Here is a 19,368-nt window from a genome sequence, read left to right as displayed (position 1 = left end):
TTCACAACCACAGGGCCCTTTGGGAGTAGTGAGGACGGCTGGACAGAGATGGGCTCCAACTGATGAAGTTATTTTGTTTGTTGGTGTGGCTGTGGGACCCAGGATGATTTTGCCTGAAAGGCTAATACGAAAAAATGAAAGCTTAGCCACTTGTCCTATGCAGCAGATGATTCTGACAGTGCCAGAACAAGGGAGGGTCCACAAGCAGATTAGGAGGAGCAGAGCTGTCCCATCGCTAGCAGCAGCAACCTTTACTTATACTGGATGTGATCTTATCTGCTTACAGCCTGATCTCCTACAGCTTTGTCTCCAGTGGTTGAGGTCACACAAACCCATGCCAACAGCATGAATGCCAGCTGAAGGGCTTAGCTGCTGAAAGAACACTTGAGAAGACTTGTTTTGGTGTGAATTCTTGATTGGGTTTGACAGCTGACCCCAGCTGCAGCCTTTCCTTCAGCTGAGGTACCCTGCTCCATCCAGATGCCAAATTTCATGGCCATTATTAGGGCAGGAAACAGAGACACACAGGGATATCTGAAAAAAGAAGCCTCACTTTCATAGGAAGCAAGGCAAAAACTTGCTTCTCTGAAAAAACTCATTCTGGCTAGGAATTGCTTATTAACAAAAATGTATATCGAAACTACTTGCAAATAAATTAATAGAAAAAAGACTTTTTCAGTGTGGAGAGGGAGAAAAGGAGAAAACTAGGAGAAAAGTTCACGTGCATTTCTCAATACTGTGTTCTGTCCATGCAAGACCTATTCAATATTGTCATGGACAGCCTGGGTAACAAAACTGCAGAGATAATATGAAAAGAGAAAAAATCAAATATTTTTGGTAAACTGAGTGGCCATGATCAAAATTATTGAAATTTAGCAAGGGGGGGAAACACTGCTAATAATGAGATACCAAATGTACAGACACATTTGAGTAGTAATTGACTAGAATAGGAATCTATTATCAAAAATTAAATTTAGATGTTGTTGATTAAAAAAAACCACCCATGTTCAGAGAGGGGCAAGACTGGAGATACTCATTTGCAAGTTTTGCGGTGATGAGGTTGGTTAGAGACAGGTGAGAACTCCTGTTTTGAGCTCTACACTTAATAAATAGTGTTGAGAAACTAGAAGTACAGAGGAGAAAAAAAAAGATAAAAACATCTGACAAGTTGTTATTGAAAATGTGAATTTTTCATGTGGAAGAGGTAGATATGTTTATAATATATAAAGGAGCTCCTTCCACTTTATAGTGTTGTTGGGTTTGGGGGGGTTTTTTTGCACATCCACAGCAGATAGGATTTTTTTAAATAAAAAGCTTTATTTTGGGTTTCAGGTCATGAAGCATGACAACAGGATTTGGCACAATCAGCTTTATATTTATCAGTTTCATTTATTTTTACAAGTTGGATGCACACCTGTTAGAAGCCTTGTAGGTCAATGTTGTCCAAGCTGTTGACCACAAATAAAACCCTCTAAAATGTTAAAAGACAGACACCTTTTACTCCCTTTCTACCAGACAGCCAGAATGGGAATAAAATGTGAGTTTATATGAAGAATGTGCCAATGGCTCTTGAACAATTCCCCCAGCCCACAGTCAACAAACAGCTGAGCTGAAGGGAATCCCAAAGCATCATCAATATGATCTGACTGGAATGTCCTGCCACATTTACCCTTGCCAGGCATCTGATGCAGCCTCAGTGTGGATGTGATATGTGAGCCAGGCTGCCTTTGACTGCTCCAGGTCCAAAGGTCAGGGTACACCGGACACTTCATGAAGCAGCTTAGACCACGGAAGACCTTGAAGCCTCTTCCAGCTCACCATTCCTATGTGAACTCTAAGTAAAAGTCCCAAACACCAGCTGTGAACTTAGGTCACTCTCCTGGCTCATTGCTTTCAGTTCAGTGAGGAAAGACAGAAACAGAAAGGGAAAGAAACCCTTTCAGGCCAGAACTCATGTGATGAAGATAAACTTGTACCAAACAGCTCATTGCTGGCTATGCTCAGAGGACTTATGCTTTGGGCCCCTCAATTTAGGAAGGACATTGAGGTGCTGGAGCTGGTCCAAAGAAGAGCAAAGATTCTGGAGTACCAATCCCGTGAGGAGCAGCTGAGGGAGCTGGGGTTTAGCCTAGACAAAGAGGCTCAGGGGTGACCTTATCACTCTACAACTCCCTGAAAGGAGTTTATAACCAGGTGAGGGTCGGCTGCTTCTCCCAGGCAACCAGCGACAGTATGACAGGACATAGTCTCAAACTGTGCCAGGGGAGATTTACTGGCTGGAGACCAGGTAGAACTTTTTCACGGAGAGGGTGCTTAGACATAGGGATGGCCTGCCAAGGGAGGTGGCGAAGTCACCGTTCCTGGTAAGGAAAGACAGGACGTGGCATTCAGTGCCCCGGTCTAGCTGACACGGTGGTGTTTGGTCATGGTGGGACTCGATGGCCCCAGAGCCCTTTCCCAGCGCGGCCGATGCTGCATTCAGGGACGGCAGCTCGCGGAGCCCGCGCAGCCCCCGCCGCCCTCAGCCCCGGGGCGGGGGGCGAGGCTCCGCCCCGCGCGGCTGGAGGCGGCCTCGCGCCTCAGCATTTCCGGGTCGGGGGCGGGGCGGCGTGAGGGGGCGGGCTGACGTCGCCGGAGGGTCCGGGGGCCGCTCGGCGCCTGTTTATTGTTCTCGCCGCCGCCGCCTTCTGCCTTTCCCGGCGCCTGCGGGGCCGCGGCGGGAGGGAGGGCGGACAGCAGGACCGAGCGAGCAGAGCCCGTCCGCCGGCGGCGGTGCGAGGGCGGAGGTAGGAGGGAGCGAGCGGGCGGGCGGAGGCGCCGCCCGGGGCCGTTAACCCGTTTCCGCCTCTCCGCAGCGCGAGCCCGGGCGGCGAGCGCGCGCGTCACGCCGGAGCGAAAGCGGGACAGCCCGGGAGCGGCAGCCCGGGAGCGGCCATGGCCTACGCGTACCTCTTCAAGTACATCATCATCGGAGACACAGGTGGGTGAGCGCGGCCCGGGCCGGGCCGGAGCGGGGCAGGGGCGGAGAGCAAGGCCCGGCTCCCCGCGCCCATTTCCGCAGTGTTGGCAGTGCCGCCGACGTGGTGGCTCCGCGCGAGGAAGAGGCGGTGTCTCCCCCCCGCCTCTGCGCCGGCCCCGCCCGCGGCCTCGGCCTTGTCTCCCGACGGCCTTGGGCCGCTGGCAGCCGCCTCCGGGCCTGGCTGCCGGGCCGCGGGGCATTCGGGCCGTGTCACCGCCCTGGCTGCGGCGGCAGAGCGGGCCAGGGGAGAGGGAGAAGGCGCTGTCACAGCGAAACTTATACCTGGGTAGTGCCTGTGGTTCGCAGCCTTGTGGCAGCGAGGCCACACTCCACCCTGCAGTTTTATGATGAGTTTTTGTCTCATTGCTGTGAGTTACCTTTAGCTCAGGCCGCAAGGATGCTCTTTCTAGTCTCGGCTGGAGCTGCTGTAGCAAACTGTGTGAAGACACGCTGTCAAAGGAAAATTTAAAGCCCTGGCTCTTCCAGTCTAACTTCAAGGGACCTCTTTTTTTATGTGTATATAGGTACACACACCACTGCTTTTCCAGATGTTTCTTGTCACGTTTTAGAAACATATTGAATCATAGAATGTCAAGGGGTTGGACTGGGGCTTAAAGATGATCTAGTTACAACCTCCTCTGCTGTGGGCAGGAACACCTCCCACTAGACCACATTGCTTAAGGCCCCATCCAACCTAGCCTTCAGCATTCCTTAAAAACTTACTCCATTCTCTTTGTAGCCGGCTGCCGTGTGACAAATAATAATGCTTACAGATGCTGCCGGCATAGCCATAATGCTGATAGGAATTGCTGCTTGAAGCCCCTTTGCCGATGCATTTTATACTTCCTTGGCCTAGTGTGGATGAGAGTAGCATACTTTGATCAAACTGTTGTCAGGACAAGGCAGCTAACGTAGTTAACCATTGTGCCTGTGTGTTGTGCATTTCCTTGTTGTTTTCCTCATACCTGTCTAAATGCATCCTTTAATGAGTTTTATGACACGCCTGTTATTTTAGATGCTATTCTGAGTGTGCCTTCATAATTGTACTTCATGCCTAGAACCAAATTATCTGTTGGTGGATTATAATTACACATTACAGTGGCATTACACATGAAGTTGTTAAATACACTGGATGCAACTACTATGTGACTTTTATCTGCTTTTTAAATGTACATTTAAACTCTGAAACCTTTTTTAGGCTTCTGCAGTAGCAGTTGTAGTACAAGTGAATTTTTAGAAATATATCACATCTGTAACGACTGTGTTGGAAGCATTAGGCTGTGGATGTTAACTGAAAATTCTGATTTTTGTTGAGTGTTTACTTGAGTGACATTTCATCAGGCCGGGTCAGGAGGACAGGATTTGCACCTAGGAGAAGTAAGATGAGGTTTGTCAGGCTGGGATGATGCAGAATGGTAGTACACAGTTCAGAATGACAGTGCATCAGAGCAGGTGGCCAATTCTGGTGCATCTCTAAAACCTGTAGTCATTAAAGTGGCAGACAGCAGCTTACAGTTGCTTTGGTGCATTGATTATATACTGACTAAATTTGTACAAAGAAGTATCCTCGGTGTAATGGTCTGCACTGCGCTCTTGCATTTGAGTTGCTCGAGATGTGAAATACATTGTGTGCCACTTCTGAAGTTGTTGCAGCTGCTTAAGAGCCGAATACCAGAAGAGTAACAGAAAGGAAACGGAGAGAAAACAGCTCACAAATTTGCCATTGGCTTTTTGGTTAGTTTTGTTTTAATTCTTAGGGCTTGTATTCTTGAGTTGCTACAGAATGCTAATTAAAACTACTGCAGTGATTATTCTTGAAGTGACTTGAATATGTCAGTAGTGGTAAGTTGATTTTGCTTTTACTTAGATCTCCTGTGAGCCTTTTAAGTATTCTAATAGAGCTGGTACTGGAGAGCTAATTTATGTTGTGCACAGTTGCCAAGGTGGTGGTGGTGGTGGTGGTCTAGGTATGACTACTCTTCCTCAGAGGAAGGCAATTGAACTCAAAGCTCTGACGATGGAAATTCAGAGTGGATGGTGACTGTCCTCTTCAGTTCCCATGGTTTCCCTCGCCGTTCCAGCCAGCAAAGATGTGCTGCTGGCCTCGCAGACCATGGAGATTTCATAGCAATCAAGAAATTTGTTTCTGGTATTTGATTTAGAGGCTTTGGAAATGCCTCAGCTGCCTGGTGACTCAGCAATTAGTTGTAAACAAACTGTGGGAGAAAACTTAAGAGACTCAGCTGAGGACAGATGTTAACATTGAGCTCCTCTTTCAGCACTGAAAAACAGAGTAGGTTGTGCGATCCATAAGCAAACCTGTGAAAACCCTCTGGAGTTATACAAGACAGCTGTATGTACCTTCTCTAAATTGGGATTCTACGTGCTTTCATCTGCTTAAACACAAGAATTCAGGATGAGCTCAATCTCTTAAATTGACAGCCACAGAGACTGACTGTGCAAGGCTGCCTTGTGCTCAAGTGTTCTTGTCCCTTTGCATTCCCTGTTTCCTTGGTCATTGGCATTCACAGACTTTTTTCGTTTTCTGGTACTTCAGTCATGGCAGCTTTATGAACATGGCATTGTGTCTAATCTGGTTGTTAATTGTATTTTTTAATACATAAAAACAGTTTTCTGTTTAGGATCTGGTTTAGGATCTAGTTAGTTTTCTGTTATAGGAGAGACCTGAAATGGCATGGCTGTGTTTCAGGTACTCAAACAACATTGCCATAAATCTGTGTGTTTTTTATGCTATAGCAGTGGGAGAGTAGCTGTAGAGTTTAAGAGAAAAATACAAGTATTATGGAATACTGACTATTGTGGAGTTTATCAGGAAAAATCCTTTGATCTGGCTATTTCCAAGGCATTATAGGAGTTGGCAAATTAATTTAGCAACATGTGTGGTGCATTCTGCTTACGGCTGTACCTTTGAGACCTTTGCCTTTATGGTTGATAGTGTCTTCCATTTTGGTTGCCAGTAGGAGTTGGTGTCTTCATCCACTCTTCCCTATACATCTGCCTTTGACCACCAGTTGAAGCTGAGGTGAACTTGGATCTGAGCTAGGATGAATAAATACTCTTGGCATATGAGAACTGTCTGTTTGTGCAGTTGGTGACTGGAAATCTGTCTTTTTTTTTCTTTTAGATCTTTTTCTGTATGATGGTAAAATCTTCTTTATTTACATATTTGTTACCAGCAATGTAGCATGTGGGAATAAACTGGGAAATAAACAAGATTTCTGTGAAGATGAGAGCTGGAATAGTTTTTCAGAATAATACGCATTAACCAGAATTTTCTTATGTTAGAGTATCTATGTTAGATTCCACCAGAGAATGCTCCTGAACTTTAGGATGCCTCAAGTACCACTTTTGCAATGGTCAGATTTCTTGCCACCAACACAACTTGTCAGTTGTAGCCTATCTAAATGTCTTTTTAGGATCACTGTTGCTGCATTTTCCACGAGCAGATCCACGTGCTTTTCTTGAATGTGTTACTGCAGCAACTCTGAGCTTTTTGTATAATGGACTTTCACTTGCCTTTCAATTTCAGCAGATAGTTGCTGCTCCTAGACCAAGAGTATCTCTAAGTTATTCTTATTAGGAGGCAATGATGAAAGAAAATATAATTGCTTGGTGATCTAATTCTCCTCACTCTCCAGAGTAAAGTAAGCTATCTAGTCAACCATTTCACTTATCTAGAAGACTTTCAAATGTTGAAATGAAACAACTGAATTTACTTTCTTTTTCAGTCCTCTTGATGAAATATTTCTGGTGACTTTGCACTTTGCTCTGGAACAGCAGCTGTTACTAGCTAGTAATGTGTATGACCAGAGCCTTTTGCCCTTATTTTCTCTAAGTATGTAATAGTATTTCTTTGCTAAACTGGTTTTCATCTTGCCAGACCTGGTGTTAATACCTTGTGATAGATTGAGAACTTGTTTGTGCTGAAAACCAGGTCTGTACTACTTATATCTTGCTTTGAAACCCTTTCAATGATGCTTTAATCTCAAAAGAGCAGATTTTTAGGTGTTGTATAAGACTATCCTCTTAGCCTCTTAGAAGTTGTTAACTATAATTAACAAACTATATGTCCATACAAAGGGTTTCATGTGACTGCTCGTGTGCACACTTGGACTAATTCTAACACTGTTTAAAAGAAGCCCCAAACACTTGTCACTCAAAAAAAGTCTAACCCAACCCCACCCCCAATTTAATGTAAAACGTTGTTATTATGAACAGCTGGCAGTTTCTAAGTTGTTTGTGACCATGCAGAGCATGAAGTTTTTTTACAGACTCAAACATAGCTTAATTTTATTTGAAAATAATTTTTACTTACTTTTAAAACCTACAGTTAGCAGTGGAGCAGTGCCATACAAACTGAAATATGATAAAGCTGAACAGCTCTTTTAACTTTGTAGGCCTGTGCTAATTGTTATGAGAAAGGAGAAATTTACATCATTGGCTTCAAATACGCTGTTGAAAATGCTGAAGTGTTGAAGCTGAATCAGCTTTAAAAGAGCCATTTTTATTACTGTTCCCAAAATTACATAGGCATCATGAAAGATTTTAGAGGTTGTTTCTCTTCTGTTCTTGTCCATGCTTACATTTGTATGTGATCTCCCTTTGCTCTGTACCTGACAGTTCGGAATTTTTGAATTTGTCCTTCTTATAAATTTAAATAAAGCTTTCCCATTTGATGGCAGAAGTCTGACTAAGACGTAACTGACTGAGAAGAGATTAAGAGAAATCTTTGCTTTAGGTTTGTGTCTTGTTATGCCTAGGCCTGTGAAAAGGTAATACTGCACTTTCCAGAGTTACATGAAGCTGCTGTGGTTGGAAAGGGAGGAGAGAGGGAATGAACTGCAGCCTGTGTAGAAAAAGGCTTATGAAACATCTGGAAGCTCTGCAGATTACTAGAAAGAACTAAAAGTATCTCGTAAACCAGGTTAGAGGTATATATCTTGTGACATTTGTAATGTGTAATTACCTGGTTAAAATCAAAGTTAGTTTTAAAATTTGGGTTCTTGTGTGTATCATCTAGCTAATAATCTATGTTTATATATATAATAATCATATATAATCTTGCCTATTATTTGAAACTGTGTTACCCTATCTTTAAGATTTTTGTTTGCTTGTTTTTCTAAAGAAAAATAAGAAAGCAGGAAGCTTGTTTCAGCTCAGTTGGTGTGACACTGGTTTCATGGACATCCAAGCTGATGTAGTTGGTTACATGTGAAAGGAAGAGTTCTTGCTCCCCTTACCTTGTGGTGACTTTGACAGTCTGCCATGATCTGGATCCACCCTAAGCAGTAGAAAACTACCTTCTTTTCAGGTTAACTTTTTACTTAGTGGCTGAATCAGGCGATTTGGCCTTGTGGCTGTGCTTTCCATAGTCTGGAGTACTTTCAAGAAAGGAAACTGGAACTAGAAAGATTAGTGAGAGCAAGATATCAAAGGGAAGTAAATAGGTCTTCATTTCTGTGTGTGGTGGACTTGATTGATCACCATCAAGTACAAGAAAAATAGTTCTGTGAGACTGTTGAATTAACCCAGGGTTTATCAGCTACCACTTCTTTTCTCAACTATGAGCTTTGCTGCTTCTTAGCTGTCAGCATCACTGCCTGTGTGATCCTTGAGAGAGCCAGCTCAGCTCACAAAGATGATTTGAAAAGCAAAACTAAACAAATAGTAGGTATGCTCAAAAGAGTGCAAGAGCCCTTTTGGGTAAGGAGGTGGAGCTGTGTGGGAAGGAGTGGGTCTACTCACCAGAGACAGCAGGCAGATTACCACAGGAGATTTTTCTTTAACATTCAGTTTTTATTCCACAGTTGGGAGAACTACTACTGCAATTGTTTCCCTCTATCACCTTCCTTGGGCTATGGTGGTGCTTAGGTGAGCAAGTAAGGAAATTGTAAACCTCTCCCTGCTCTCTTTTTTGACCCATTTTTAGTTTTGAACCAGGCCAGCTTTTCAAGGCAAACATCAGTGGAAGGAACACTGATGAGTTTTGTCTAGAGGTAAGAAAAGCCTGAAAGTTTTCCTCATATTCAGTAGTACACACCTGACTTTGCAGCCAGCAATTGAACTTTCCTTGCTCTATTCACAGGGAGTCAGGAAGGGGAGAAGGAAGCAAATCATTTCTCTTAGCCAGAGACTGGCTCAGCTGTATCATCACCTGTGCTGTGGTTCCAGAGCTGCCTTTTGGGGTTTTTTAAGTGCTTGTTGCATATGAGTGAGAAGGGAGAAAGGTAGCTTTGCTGCTGAGCCCTGAAATAAGCACAAATATATAAGGAAGGGTGATAGTGAAGCTGGGCCCAAGTGGACAACAGCGAAGTTCTGCCAATGCCTTGTCTAAGGAAACTGAGTGCAGAGTGGCACCCAGATTAAGAGGAAGCTGTTAAGGGAGTCAGAGGAATTTGGAGAATCAACTCAGTCTGCTGGGCTGGAATTTAGAGCTGGAGGGTAAAATTACTGTAGCACAAGTTCTGCTTCCCATCCCTGTTTGAGTACTAAGAAGCAATGAAGGGATCCTAAAACAGGCACTTGCAAAAAAGCAAGCTGCCTTCCTTCTGAGCACATAATCCATTCTTTTCATTTGTTCCTAAGCAAGAGCTTTTGTTTACTGTGATTGCTGAAGTGTATCCAAGCTCCCTCATATGAGAAGACTAGAATTTTTTTTCTGGTGTGGTTTATCTGAGGCTATATTAAAATAATAGTGTCAGTAAAATGGAGAATGAGTTAATAAATAACTGAATCTATGCCTTTTGCATGCTTCAATTAACTATCATCAAGACATGCCCAGCTACTTTTCACAGTCTCTACCTCATTTCAGGTGTAAGATTACAGTGCTAAGTGAACAAGATACCTGGTAAGCAGCCACTGTTCTTAGAGTTAACCAGTGTAGTTACTTTAAACCACCTGCATGCCATATGCTGTATGCATCTGATCTTTGCAGCATCTGTTTATGTCACAAGGTGGTAACTACTCAGGCATTCATACACTGTCTCTGTCTCTGATACATGTTCCTGGCAGTGATACATGTTCCTGTCTATGATAGGGGAGTTTGCTCAAGCTCTGGAAGTGATTTGGGCTACAAACTATTTTCATAAGAACTTTTGTGATACAAATGTGCAATATCTTAAAACTAAAAAGTTAAAATGAAACCTCTATTTCAGTCAACAGCAGTACAAAACCTAGGAACTTTCAGGTATAATTTTTTTGTTGGAAGGTTTTGAAGTAGCAGGAATGGCATTAAGGAGAAACTAGTTATTTCTTCTGTTTCCCTGTGTGAGCCCATCAGTCTGCTCCTGAAAGGCCTGCTGTGGAGGAGTGACTGGAGGTGCCGTCATCTTGTGCCAGTCTGAGACAGGGCTCGTGTTAAAGGGGCTGTGCTTGTCTGTCATCCCCGCTCTGCTGAGGGTGGTGTTTGTGTGCTCATTTCAACTGACTTGGTCACCAGCCACAAGGAGAACAAATACCAGGTTCCCACTTGAGAGCTAGTGCAGGAATACCTAATAAAATTTTGTTTCAAAATGTTAGCCATTTTGTTGATTAGATTTCAAAATACTGTTCCAACATTTGTAAGATTTGTGCAGGAATATTGGATTGGTTTGTTTTGGTTTATCCATTGATGGTGAAATCACTTGGCAAGGTTAATGGCAAAAGCTATTTCTGGTGTGACTTACAGGTTTTTTGTAAGTGAGGTGGTGATTATGTTCTCTGATGGGGTAGTTTTATTTCATTGGTGATATAAAAAGTTGTCTGTGTCTATAAACACTGTTCACAGAATGAACTAGGTTGGGAAAGACCTTTGAGATCATTAAGTCCAACCTATGACCTAAGCTAACACCTCCTTATCAACTAAACCATGGCACTGAGTGCTGCATCCAGTCTTTTTTCAAACACATCCAGGGATGGTGACTCCACCACCTCCCTGGGCAGACCATTCCATTGCCCAGTCACTCAGTGAAGAATTTTTTTCAGATGTCTAACCTAAACTTCCCCTGATGCAGCTTAAGGCTGCGTCCTCTTGTTCTGTCAGTTGCTGCCTGGATAAGGAGAGCGAACCCCCACCTGACTACAGCCACCTTTCAGGGAGTTGTAGAGAGTGATAAGGTCACCTCTGAGTCTCCTTTCTCCAGGCTAAACAACCCCAGTTGTTCCTCACAGGGTTTGTGTTCCCAGCCCCTCACCAGCCTCGTTGCCTCCTATGGATGCACTCAGTGTCCTTCCTAAACTGAGGGGACAGAACTGGACACAGCACTCAAGGTGTGGCCTCACCAGTGCTGAGTACAGGGGAAGAATGACCTCCCTGCTCCTGCTGGCCACACCATTCCTGACACAGGCCAAGATGCCCTTGGCCTTCTTGGCCACCAGGGCACACTGCTGGCTCCTGTTCAGCTGCTGTCACCAGAACCCCCAGGTCCCTTTCTGCCTGGGCACTGTCCAGCCACACTGTCCCCAGCCTGTAACATTGCAGGAGTTACTGTGGCCAAAATGCAGGACTTGGCACTTGGACTTATTAAACTTCATCCCACTGGACTCTGCCCATCCATCCAACCACTCCAGGTCTCTCTGCAGAGTCCTCCTACCTTCCAACAGATTGACACACACTCCCAGCTTATTGTAATCTGCAGATTTACTGATGGTGGACTCATGCCCTCGTCCAGATCATCAATGAAGATATTAAACAGGACTGGCTCCAGTGCTGATCTCTGCGGGACACCACTAATGACTGGATGCTGCACTATTTGCTACAACTCTGGGCTTGGCCAGTTGTAGCCAGTTCTTATTATCCAGCCAGTTCTTAACCCAGCAAGGAGAGCACCTGTCGAAGCTGAAGGCTTCCAGCCTTTCCAGGAGTGTGCTGTGGGAGACAGTGCCAAAGGCCTTGCTGAAGTCCAGGCAGACAACATCCACAGCCTTTCCTGCAACCACCAGGCAGGTCACCTGGTCATAAAAGGAGATCAGGTTGGTCAAACACGACCTGCTGCTCCTAAACACATGCTGGCTGGGTCTGATACCCTGGCCATCCTGTAGGTGCTGTCTGGCACTCAGGATGATCTGATCCATAATCTCGCTGAGCAGCAAGGTCAGACTGACTGGCCTGTAGTTTCCTAGTTCCTCCTTCCAGCCCTTCCTGTGGATGGGTGTCACACTGGCCAGCTTCCAGTCAGCTGGGACTTCCCAGCTAAGCTAGGACTGATGGTAAATGGAGAGCACCTTTGCAAGCTCATCTGCCAGTTCCCTTATCACCCTAGGATGAATCTCGTCCGGTCCCATGGATTTGTGAGTGTTTTAGTGGCTCAGCAGGTCTTTCATTGCTTCATCCTGTGTAACGCTGCATCTACCAGCCCAGGAGGACAGTTGAGGACAATGTCCTTCTGTTGAAAACTGAGGCAAAGCAGATGTTAAGTATTGCCTTTTCCTCATCTTTAGTTACTAAATTCCCTCTCACACCTAATAGAGAATGGAGGTTGTCCTTGCCCTTCCTTTTGCCATGAATGTATTTATGAAAATATTTTTGTTGTCCTTAACAGCAGTGGCCAGATTAAGTTCTAAATGGGCTTTTGCCTGTCTTGATTTTTTTCCCCACATGACCTAGCAATTCCCTTAAGCCTCTCCAGAGATACCTGACCCTCCTTCCAAAGGTGATCCACCCTCTTTTTCTTTCCTTAGTTCCTTCAAGAGCTCATTTCTTGTCCAGGCTGGTTGTTTTCCTTGCCAGCTCATCTTTTGGCACACAGGGACAGTCTGTTCCCATGCCTTCGAGATTTGTTTTGAAGCATGCCCAACCTTCCTGAACTCCTCTGTTTTTAAGGGCTGCTTCCTAAGGAACTCTCCGAGTAAGTCTCTTGAGTAGGCCAAAGTCTGCTCTCTGGAAGTCCAGTGTGGAAGTTTTATTGACACCCCTTCTTGCTTCACCAAATATTGGAAATTCTGGAATTTCATGATCACTGTGTCCCAAACAGCCTCCAGCCACCACATCTCCCATCAGCCCATGTCTGTTTGCAAACAGCAGGTCTAGCATAGTCCTCTCTCCTGGTAGGATCAATCACCAAATGTGATAAGAGTTGTTCTTGGAGTAGAATTACTAATATTTAAAATTCTGTACAGTTTTGTGTTGTCCCTACAGCTTCCATACTCTCCCTTTCTATCTTTCTTTCTTTCTTACCTGCAGTGCTTTTCCCCACTCCTCCTCCACTTCTCTTACATTTACTAATTTTTTAGGAACAGAATCTATACCTCTTCAAAGCTGCTTGTGTTCTGACAGCTTGCCATCATAAGCCAGAAAGCTAAAGAGATCTTGTAAGGCAGATGCTGCAAATTTTGCCTTGGACTACAGTTCCATGCCACTCCGTTATTGATCTGCTGGCTGCTGCATTTCTTTTCCCTCATTTGAACTAACCCTGCTGCATGTCTGACCCTGTATTAAGCCATTTCTGTTTGCTTTGTCACTCTTTTTGTCTGATTAGCATGCTAACCTAGCGGACAACTGAAATTGCTTCAGAACTCAAAGGTGTGTAGAGAAATGGACTGGAACACACTATACAGAAGAGAGTAGAGGCAGCAACACTAGCAGTGGGCTTAGGCTTTTGGAATTGCTGCATTGTTTGGGGTATTAATCTGAGTGTCATCAGTTGGCCACATCTCCCTCATTTTGTGACAAAACCAAATGCAGGTTTCCTATTTCTGTCACACTTTGCTGAAACTGGCTACTGGTCTTAAAGTCCAAAATAAGACAGGTGGTAGTTATAATTCTGTAGGCATTGTTTCCTCATTAAACCATCCTAAAACCCATTGCTGAACTTGGTACTAGAAAGACCAGTGTTCCTCTATGCAAACCTCTGATATGCGTATCTTTTGTCAGTAGTGTGGCTCTTTTCATTATCTCTTGTTTGAGATCTTTTATTACTAGATATGTCTCTTATGACGAGCTGTTGCTGACTTCTAGTATGTGGTTAGAATAGCTTTGTCTTGCTGGACAGATAAAAGAAAGTACAGCAGGAATATGGATGCTACAATGTGGTGTGTTACGTGACAATAGTTCAGAGTTTAAACCAAATACATTGCTGTCCAATTTTAAAGGCTGAAAAGATGAAGTTTGCACAGAACAGGAAGAATAACCCTTCCAAGTAAAGGAAGGAAAAACTAACTGTAAAAATTAATGTGTTAACAAACCTAGGTAGTCTGAGTACTCCTGCTGACTACATTAACTTCTACTGTTCTGGGCTGTCACATATAGAAGAAATTGTCTAGTTGCTGATCAGTGTCCATGTAATGGGATGCAGTGACACTGATTTCTGACACAAGTTTATGTGAGGGGGACAGTATTTGTGTTCCCTGTCTGACTCTAATGTAAACTCAGCTGCTGCCAGTTCTTCTTGGACTGCTTTTTGGCCTGTGGAGGACTAGTGGGCAGCAGCATGTAGTGGTTGTAAGCTGCCACAGACCTGCTGTGGTTACCTCAGGGGGCAAATAAGGAGATAGGTGGGAGGCTGATGCTGTGGAGGATCTAGTTAGCTTGGAAGAAAGCTGAAAGTACTGAAGAAGCAGCAGATGAAGGGTTATGAGGAGTAGCAAGGCGTGTAGTTATTGTGGAGAGAGGATGTAAAATGGTACTTTGAAGGTCTGTTAGAAAATTTCTTTTCCACTTACTTTTAAAGACAGAACTACTTTTTCAAAAGAATAATTAATTTTTGTTCAATTTTTGAAAATTACTGCTTTGGCTATAATGTTTCCAGAACTTTAAAAGCTGTAATTAAAAAGTTTCATATGCTCCACAGTATTTGAGATTCAATACCTTCAGTTCTAGTAATTAATTTCAAGCAATATGTAACATTTCCTTAAATAAAATTCTATTGGTCCTTTACAGGCTTTTAAAAAAATTTGTTTAACACTTTTTCTTTTCTCTCTTTTAGGTGTTGGGAAATCATGTTTATTGTTACAGTTCACAGACAAAAGGTTTCAACCAGTCCACGATCTCACTATTGGTAGGTCTTTTTTGTGCTACCCACTGTTAGTAGTTACGTGGTGAGGTACCTCAGGATGCACTTATGAGTGTGCAGTGCTGCAGGATTTGTGGTGCATTTATGGTGGCAGCGAATCTCTGGCTAATGAATATTTGTTAGCATGTAAAGTCCGTTTGGGCTCTTTTACTGGGAGAGTACAATCTGAAACAATTTAAAAAGTTCATAGCTGCAGTGTCTAAACTGTTTCTTCAGAAAAGCTGAAAACTGGGCACAGAAGAATTGTCTAAGCTTGAAATGCACTGATGATGATGGAAGTGGCACTTTTTTGCTAGGGAACATAATATTAACCTAGCCACAAAACCTTGAAGACAAATTACAGATAAACTATAGCAAAGATAACCTTAAAGATGAATGAATAAAAAAATTATTTGGGAAGACTAACCTTTGAATAGAGGACTGAAGTGTGAATGTATTTGCTTTTGGAAAGTATAGGGATTTCCTTGCCCAACTTTTCAACTGGATATGGACTATTTATGTTAGGTATGATTTGATATCAGGGGAATGAATAAATGTTGACCCATTGCTTCTGATATAACTACAGTAAATAATGCAAACTTTTATTTATCTTTCTTTTATTTCACAGAAGAGCAATAATGTGGTACTAAATTCTTCTGAGGGCAGGTTTAGTCTGCAGATCAGTTTTGCTGTTAAGTGTAACAGATGCTAATCTCAGAGGAGGTTGCAGAACCTTTCAGCTTGGTGATGTTCTTTCAAGGAACCTATCATCTTTAATCATGAGCCTTGCACAAAATGTGTCCTAGTCTCTATTTTTAGTTTGTGCCCTGGAGTAAGTAGGCTCCCTGTGTTTGGGAGTACAGAAATAGCTGCTAGAAATATAAACAGATCTTCTTCATGTAACAGAATGTATCAGGTGGTTTGATTATGAATTTGCTTTCTCTTGACAGTCCTTCCACACCTTATGTGTGCCTGTCGTATAGTTCAAATTCTTTGGCTAACATCAGTTTTCAGATATTTGTGAGGTCTTGGCAGCAGATAGGCTGGCTGAATAAAGAGCCTGGGTACTTTAGGGAGGCATGACTTATTATCATCATTTCTTCTTTAGGCCTGCCAAATATATGACATCTTATATATCACTCATGCATTTGGCACCCCTGTCACCTCAGACTGATAGGCTCTGGGAAGCAGCTTCACCTCAGCAGGATGTTGTAGTGCCAGTTCTTTGCTTGGCATACAGCTAGCTGAAATCTGGGAGCAGAGCAGAAATTGAAGCTAGTAAGACAAGGAGGTGAATCTAGAAGCAACATAATGAGGGATGGAATAATGGAGCCTGTAACGCTGCTTGAAAAGGAGGGAAGAAGGATTTTAGCTTTGATATTTTTCATATATTTGTAATCCTGAAACTCTTTAGAATATAACTGTAAACTCCATATAGAGTGTTAGCTGCTGTTTTCTCATTTTGGTCAGACAAAACAATTCCTTTCTATGTCTGGGAATCAAGGACACCTTACTGTCTCAGGCCCTGAAAATGTAAACAAAAGTGTTTTGGAGGGGCAGCAAACTTGGGGTAAATGACTTCATTACCTGATGCTGTAATTGGAAGATTAACCCCCAATATGCAAATGGACCAAACTTATAAAAGTATGAAAACCTGTCATCCATTTTTGGGTGTAGCCCCTGGGTGGGGGCTTTGTCTGCCCCACATGTACCTGAAGGTCTTTCAATAAATATAACGCTTTTTATTCCCCTTGATTTTGTCTGACCTGTGTTTTCAGGTAGTCCCTAAAGGCAGCATAAGAGGCTAGAAATGCCTCCTTAACTGTGAGGGCATTTTTGTATTTTGGCCAGGTTCTCCCGGTTACCCAAACAGATTTGGAAAGACAGATAAAGAACATGGGTTCAAAGTCATATGAATGCCCCTGTGGGGGTGGGATGGGCTGGGTTGAATTTAACTAATAAATGCCCTAATGGTTGTATTAAAGGTCCTGAAAATGTGTAGGTACAGCAAACCATTGTAACATTCTAGCTGTTTTGCCCACTGCCCGTAGGATCAGCCTTTATTGTAAACATCATCAGCTTCTATTCCTTTGAGAACAAGCTTGCTGTCAAACTGTTTGTGTCTTTACAAATTCAGTATTTTTTCTTGGCATGTGTTTTGATGGAATAGGATAAATACCCTTTTAATTTTTTTAATGGGGTTGTGTGCAGGAACTAAATATTTAGGATGATTGCTGGCTATAAATCAGCAGCTCTATAGCCACATTTCAAGATCAGGTAAAACCTTCAGTGTTTACATGTGTCGTAGTCCAAGCACGTACCCCTAGCTTTGCAGTTAATTTCAGGAGGAGCAATGTCATTCACCTGCTTCCTCCGTGCTGCCTCTCCACCTCCATTCTTTCAGTTTCTTTGTATACAGTTGCTGCGAATTATTTGGTTGCTAAAGAGCACAGTAGTCTTTGGCCAAGGGCTTTTATTTGGCTCCAATATCCTGTTGGGGAACTCTGCCCCTTTCCCTAAAAGTCATTCCACAGGAAGCAACACTGCACCCTCAAATATTCTAAGCAAGCTTTTGAATTTTGAAGAGACATTTGGAATATTTCAACTCAGGGCTGCATAATTAAAAAGTCTTGAGTCCTAGTCTGGATGATGACCAATTTTAGTGAAGCTTCAACTAGCAGATCAGTATTTTTTTAAAAATAATTGTTATAGATTAATGGAAACTTGATAGCCTTTAAATGTGTCCACTATCTCCAGCCGTTTGTTAGATTTTAACTACTGCAGTAGTAGCCTCAATTTATACTTGATTTACTGTTAATGACCTCAAAATTGCTTTAAAAGTGGTATAAAAGGCTGAATTTTTCCACTGAAGAAGTTCCTTTTGTTTATTTGAAACACAGTTTTTTTACCTCAGTTATAAAATTTGATCTTTACCTAGCTAGAATTTTGGAAGTAGTTTTCTTATAAAGACAGGTGGATTTTAATTAATACATCAGTAAAATTTATCTTGTCGGAGGTGATTCGTATGCTCATGTAATTATTTATTGATAAAGAACTGTAGGTTTAATTTCTTCTAAACTGGGCCCAGCAATCTGTCATTGGTAGAGTGTTAAATTAACTGTGACACTTCAATTTCTTGTTTACATTCAAAGGGGTGTATTTCTCCCTCTAGTCTAGAGCTGCTAAGTGGTTTGGAAAACTTTGTTGGAAATACCTCCCAGATACTTAAACAGTAACAGTTACCTTTCTTCTAGAAAGCTCTTTCAAGCATCTGGAGAATTGGCTAAAAGCAGGTTGTGAAAATTATTTTCCTGGAACGTTGACTGAACTTAAACTTATGTTCTTGCTTTCATGGTACTTGACATTCTTCTTTCTGGTATTTGCTAATAATGTAATCTTTTGTAAAATCTGTACAGGTGTAGAATTTGGGGCTCGAATGATAACTATTGATGGGAAACAGATAAAGCTTCAGATTTGGGATACGGTAAGTAATGAATCATAATCATTAAGTATGTTGCTCCACTAGGTTTTTCTTTGTTCTGGTTAGGCTCTCTATCATCAGCATTCATAGATTATGTACTTTGTCTTGCAGCTTTCTTTGGTTTCTGTGAAGTCAAAATTTGCTAATATTTCCTTTTTTGGTATGATGTATTCTTTGGCATTTGCACTGTAACTTCCTTTGCATTTCCAAGGTAGAGGAAAACACATGGCTCACTTTTCATAGAAGACCGAAGAATACAAGTTTAAGGCAGAAAATATTTCAGTCAAGAAGGGACTGGTAAATGCTTTGAGTTTCAAAACACCTTCAGACTTTGACTTTCAAGGAGGTTCAGGTTAAGAACATATATTGGCTATTCTTGTGTTGTCAGTCACTTTGCTATAAAGCAGTCAGCATCACTGTTTACACTTGTGAAGAGGCAGGTTGAAGATGTTCATACTGGTAACTATATCTTTTAAATGTATTTGACTGTTCCCTAAGACGGAGTTGCCTGTTTCCTTTTCTAAAAGAATTTCAGGGTACCTTTAGAAGCTGACAGGTACGTGATCTCTAACCTCACAGATGTGCTCTTTTTGGTACAGCAGATCAGTGAAGGGACATACATTCATATATGTATGCCTACATAAGTGTATGTGTATATAAAAATGTAAATAAATGTAATGTTTAGTGAACTTCATAGATAAGACCTTACTTATTTTACAAGTTCTTTACTTGAAATGGGACCTAACACCTGTGCCTCCTTGCAAGTTCTAAGAAACAGGTATAGAACGATATGGTCAGCTTACTTTAGGCTTTTTCTGCCCTGGGCATTTTTACTATTGTAATTGTGGATTGGAGACTACCAAGGTGGCTGAGCACTTTCA

At 42.5% G+C, this 19,368-nt stretch overlaps 1 protein-coding gene across 1 annotated transcript in view; it reads left to right on the top strand.

Annotated features, from left to right (window-relative positions):
- Nucleotides 1-2,627: 2,627 nt before the first annotated feature.
- RAB2A (RAB2A, member RAS oncogene family) overlaps nucleotides 2,628-19,368 on the top strand; it is a 42,606-nt gene continuing 25,865 nt past the window's right edge. The window contains exons 1-3 of the mRNA XM_063393523.1: nucleotides 2,628-2,980; nucleotides 14,941-15,012; nucleotides 18,423-18,490. Of these exons, the coding sequence (XP_063249593.1) occupies nucleotides 2,935-2,980; nucleotides 14,941-15,012; nucleotides 18,423-18,490 (186 nt within the window). The 5' untranslated portion in view covers nucleotides 2,628-2,934. The remainder of the gene's footprint in view (nucleotides 2,981-14,940; nucleotides 15,013-18,422; nucleotides 18,491-19,368) is intronic.

The sequence above is a fragment of the Prinia subflava genome, chromosome 1 (genome assembly GCF_021018805.1).
Source record: "Prinia subflava isolate CZ2003 ecotype Zambia chromosome 1, Cam_Psub_1.2, whole genome shotgun sequence".
Taxonomy (NCBI): domain Eukaryota; kingdom Metazoa; phylum Chordata; class Aves; order Passeriformes; family Cisticolidae; genus Prinia; species Prinia subflava.
This window is presented reverse-complemented; position numbering and strand designations above follow the sequence as displayed.